The sequence below is a fragment of the Oncorhynchus kisutch genome, linkage group LG27 (genome assembly GCF_002021735.2).
Source record: "Oncorhynchus kisutch isolate 150728-3 linkage group LG27, Okis_V2, whole genome shotgun sequence".
Lineage (NCBI taxonomy): Eukaryota > Metazoa > Chordata > Actinopteri > Salmoniformes > Salmonidae > Oncorhynchus > Oncorhynchus kisutch.
In genome coordinates this window covers 16,458,330-16,463,440 of record NC_034200.2, presented here as the reverse complement: position 1 = coordinate 16,463,440, position 5,111 = coordinate 16,458,330, and the positions used below count along the sequence as shown (strand labels likewise).

Sequence of the window (5,111 nt, the reverse complement as noted above, 5' to 3'; positions counted from 1 at the left end):
TAATATAGAGATGGTAAGAAGTTTGAAGGTTATATAGGGAATAGATCAATACGATCCAAGGGATCTGAAGCTTGTTAGACACCTTCAACTTGATACAATCTGTCTGAATTTAATCAATTATGTATTCACTGAGCAAGTATATAGGAGCTTTCCCGTGCAACAAAAACGCACGGTATGCCCTATATAGTTTATCTTGTCTAGCCTACGTGACAATGCCCTTATTCCGTTTAATATTCACACATTTTGACCACAAGAATGACACAATTAGCTGTCTGGTCACACCATTTGGTTCTTCTGTTCAATCTGCTTCTCACTTAGAGCAAACCTTCGCAACTTGACCCTTTCTCCGGCCAAACTAGCTTTAATTCTGCCGTAATGAGATCTCACATACCGCCCACTGAACGGAAGGAGGAGCGCTTTGATCCGACCACGCGTGTTGATTGAGACTTTTAACTAACTATATTATTAAGCATCGCAATAAGATGCTAAACAGCAGGAGGCAAACATTGGGGATTATTTCCTCCTCGTAACTCGTATTTATTGCATATTTGAAAACAGATGTGCGGCTGGAGATTTTAATGGAGTGATTCACTCAAACGGAGATGATGGAGTGTTTGTTCTCCATTGATTTCGTAATGAATATCACAATGTCACATTCTAAGTGAAAACTCTTTCGAAACATTATTGCAATAGCCTAGTAATTCATGTGTTAATTAAGGTCACACCATAGAATAAGGAATTGAATAGGATCTCTATGGTTCACACAATCGCCAACTGTCCTTATCATTAATATCACATTAGCATGCTTAAATAAAAATCTAGGCCTATAATCCCATACAGTAGTTAATTAATTTACAAAATACATTGCTATTTATTATGTATCATTCCACCTGGTGGTCTCAACAATGTGTTTGCTCGTGAATGGTAATATTCTGCAATAACTAAATCTAGTCCATAATCTGATTTTGTACGTGGGCAAGCAGCGTGCTCACTGCTGAAGTCCAGTCTTTTGTCGGAGTGGGCTGGGAGTTACCCCTCCTCTCGTTTTTCTAAAGACGTGTGTGTGGCCAGGAGCTCAATCCATTTGCTGCTCACTCTGCACTGCCTGACCTACAATTGGACAGCTCGGATTCTCTTTGGGAGGAGCATACTGGCAGCAAAAAGGGGGAAAGAAGTTAACAGCGCAAAAGTATTCTGTAGTGACGGGATGCCCAAAGTTCATACGTTTTTCAATGCGCGCCTCAGCACACTGAGATGGAAACCGCTTAAACCCTATTAAGACCTGGTACAGTGCATTCCTGATAGTATTATTTGTCAAGTGACAAGACAGGAACTCCTGCTTTGAGCGCCTCAACTTTTCAGAAAGAAAAAGTGGAGCTCTCCGTCTGCATACTTTGGGAAGTTCGTTTTAGGCAGGAGCATAGTTGAGCTGTGGGGAGAAGACATGCAGGCGCGCTACTCCGTCTCGAGCCCCAACTCTCTGGGCGTCGTGCCTTACATTAGTAGCGACCAAAGCTACTACCGGGCCGCCGCCGGTGGAGGATACACCGGGATGCCGGCCCCTATGAGTATGTACTCTCACGCGGCCCACGACCAGTACCCGGCCAGCATGGCGCGAGCCTATGGACCGTATACCCCGCAGCCCCAGCCGAAGGATATGGTGAAACCCCCGTACAGTTACATTGCGCTCATTACTATGGCTATCCAGAACTCGCCTGACAAGAAGGTGACCCTGAACGGGATTTATCAGTTTATCATGGAGAGGTTCCCGTTCTACCGAGACAACAAACAGGGCTGGCAGAACAGCATCAGGCACAATCTCTCTCTCAATGAGTGTTTTGTCAAAGTTCCCCGTGATGACAAAAAGCCTGGCAAGGGGAGCTACTGGACCCTGGACCCGGACTCATACAACATGTTCGAGAACGGCAGCTTCTTGAGGAGGAGGCGACGGTTCAAGAAGAAAGACGCAATGAAAGACAAGGATGACCGGGGTGCTAAGGAGACGCCGTCTAGACAGGGCCGGGACGCGGAACAGCCCGTGCAGGGCTCCCAGCCAGTCCGGATCCAGGATATTAAGACCGAGAACGGTAACGCGACACCCCCACAGGCCGCCTCGCCCTCCCTGAGCACTGTGCCCAAAGTCGAGAGTCCCGACAGCAGCAGCAGCAGCATGTCCAGCAACGGCAGCCCCCACAGCATCCCGTCCAACAGGTCCATCGGCATGGAGAGCTCCGAGCAGCAGCAGCAGCACCACCAGCACAGCCAGGCCCAAGGCTTCAGTGTGGACAACATCATGACTTCCCTCCGGGGGTCCCCACAAGATGCCACAGAGCTTGCCCCGTCCCTCATCGCCTCGTCCAGGACAGGTATAACACCGTCTTTGTCCCTAAACTATTCACCGAACCAGACGTCAGTCTATAGCTCACCCTGTAACCAAAACTCTATCTCCACTACCTCGAATGCTAGCTACCATTGTAATATGCAAGCCATGAGTTTATACGCCGGGGATAGATCTAGCCACCTAGCTCCGACTACCACCGTGGATGAAACGTTGCCAGATTACTCCATCACGACCACCTCCTCCCCTCTGGCCCACGGCAATCTAAACACTGGGCAGGAGGGCCACCATCCCCACCAAGGGCGGCTTCCCTCATGGTACCTCAACCAGGCCGGGGACCTGGGCCACATCGGGGCGACCTACCCCGCCCAGCAGCAGAACTTCCACTCCGTGCGCGAGATGTTCGAATCTCAAAGAATTGGCTTGAATAATTCTCCTGTGAACGGGAATAACAGCTGTCAAATGTCATTTCCCCCTAGCCAATCCATCTACCGCACTTCAGGAGCTTTCGTGTATGACTGCAGCAAGTTCTGACCAAATTAGGTTTTCATCGTATTGATCTTCTTCATAAAAATATGTGTTACCCACCACCTGCCACGACGATGGACTAAAACGAAACAGAACACAAATAATGGACAGATTAAAAAAAGACATGATCTTGGTTTGTAAAGAACAGTGTTACGGCTAATAACACGTAAGTCTCTTCTCGCTTTTGTGACATGTTTTAAAGATAAGAATATGCCAGTCTTTCATGGACATATTATTACGTGTAAATTGCATATAGTAATTTATTTCTAAACTGCCGGAAATTATGGACCAAACACCAAAAAGTGTTTCTAAATTGAAATGCCTTAATTGTCCAAATATGTTCCATTATAAAAAGCGGAACTTGTATATCGTCCTACTCTTTCAAAGTTTCTTCTTTTGTTGAAAAGTATTCTGAAGGAATTGCATTGTTTGTTTAATAAATTGCCATTTTATTTGAGTTAAAGCTACGCCTGATTTCTTATAGACTATATGGCATTCTCAACACTGATATTTTTTTGACCGTTTGTGTAATTTAACCAGACCTTATTTCTCACAGACTTTCAAGCTGTAAGCTATTTTGCACCCTGTTTCAAACCTATCGACGTGGGATCGATCACTGGCAGCGATTGATAAATCTGAATTTAAATCACAGCCTTTTTTTTTGACAGGTTAGGTTACCATTCTCACTATACATTTTCACAGAAAATGTATAATTGTAATCACGGAGTTTGGTCAGTTCGTTTAGGCTTGTCAACAAAATCGAGGTCGAATGAAATAATTAATAATTACCCAAATTAACATGGAATCTTTCTAGAATAGGAAAACATTTATTTCCAAAACTTTGAATTTCAATGCAACTCGATCTGGTCCGTTTTTGTTATGATGACCAAAAACCAATTGTATGTTATATGCGTAAAAATGATCCAAGATGTCAACTGTATAAAAAAACAGACATATTTATCGTATGTGTTGATGATGACTTGAAGTGGCAGTGTATTTAGGTGATTGTTTTGCTTCATATTTAAAGTGACACAGCTCTTCTCTTGTCAGACACGGACGATCTGTCAACATCTTGACCTGGGGCCCTCTGGCCTCATAACAGTTCATCGATGCAGGCTAGTAGTCCACACAGCAAAACTGACTTGTTTTGAATAGCCACGTGTGTTTACAGTCACATTCCAACGCTTAATTAAAATCATACCACACATGCCAAAGATAGTCCTGTAGGCACACGATGGTTTGGGGACTGCGATCTATTAAGAAGACTCCAACTTGAACATGTATCTATATTAGGGAGATGAGAGCCAAACGCATCCTACAGCGCGTGCGCAAAGTATAGTTTCCTATGTGGCTTTTGTTTTGTATTTATAGTTAAACATATCACAAGGGTCTCACCTAATTGAAATCTTCTTTAAAAATTGAGAAATTCGTAAATAGGCCTATTTTAATTGGCAGGTCTACGTAAATTATTATTATTACTTCTTTTTTTTCAGACAGCTGGCTTGCCTCGACTGGTTAATGAAGGGACATATTTTCCTCGTTGTCACATTTTCAAATTACAGAAACATGTTCCACTGCCTAAATTTAAACCCTTGGGAACAGTATGATATGATGTATGCTTGAAGTAAATTCGATTCATTTGTTGAATTTGCAATGAGGAGAAACATGGGCGCGCGCTTAAAGCCATGTTGTGCATAAATCCATATATTTCTCTGAGACTTTTATCCCTCCATTTGAATACTGTTATAAATGACATCTTCCGTTTATTACGGCTTTACAAATTACATATGCCAGAGCAAAATTGACATACATAAGCCTACTTTATTGTTTTCTGGTGTGACGGTAGGCCTATGCGTAAACAAGGCATACTATGCGTAAAGTGTATGCCTATTCTCAAATTCCAGGAATAAAAAAATATCCACTAATAATAATAATATTAATAATGATAATTATAAAATTACTACCATTTTAGTAATCCTTTTGCACACTATTTCCAATTGCCAAAACAACTATTGCTAAAGGCTACCAGAGCGCAACGGATGTTTTCAAAGTTCAAGTATGTATTAGATATTTTCGGTTAATGTGGTTGATTTGGCTGCTAATTGCCTAGATAGGGTCAACAAAGCGCTTTAAATTTGCTTAGAATTTCCACGGCTATAGGTTATGTTAAGCGCAAAGTTAACAGCCAATTATTTGACTGTTAACTTTGCGTTAGTCTAATATCAATGTAATGGCATTGGTTGAC

The 5,111-nt window shown here is 42.8% G+C and overlaps 1 protein-coding gene across 1 annotated transcript; it reads left to right on the top strand.

Annotated features, from left to right (window-relative positions):
• The first annotated feature begins 1,084 nt into the window (after positions 1–1,084).
• On the top strand, positions 1,085–3,323 carry LOC109872285 (forkhead box C1-A). The gene has a single exon (XM_020463469.2). The coding sequence runs from the start codon at positions 1,445–1,447 to the stop codon at positions 2,870–2,872; it is 1,428 nt and encodes a 475-aa protein (XP_020319058.1). The 5' UTR covers positions 1,085–1,444; the 3' UTR covers positions 2,873–3,323.
• Positions 3,324–5,111: the final 1,788 nt, after the last annotated feature.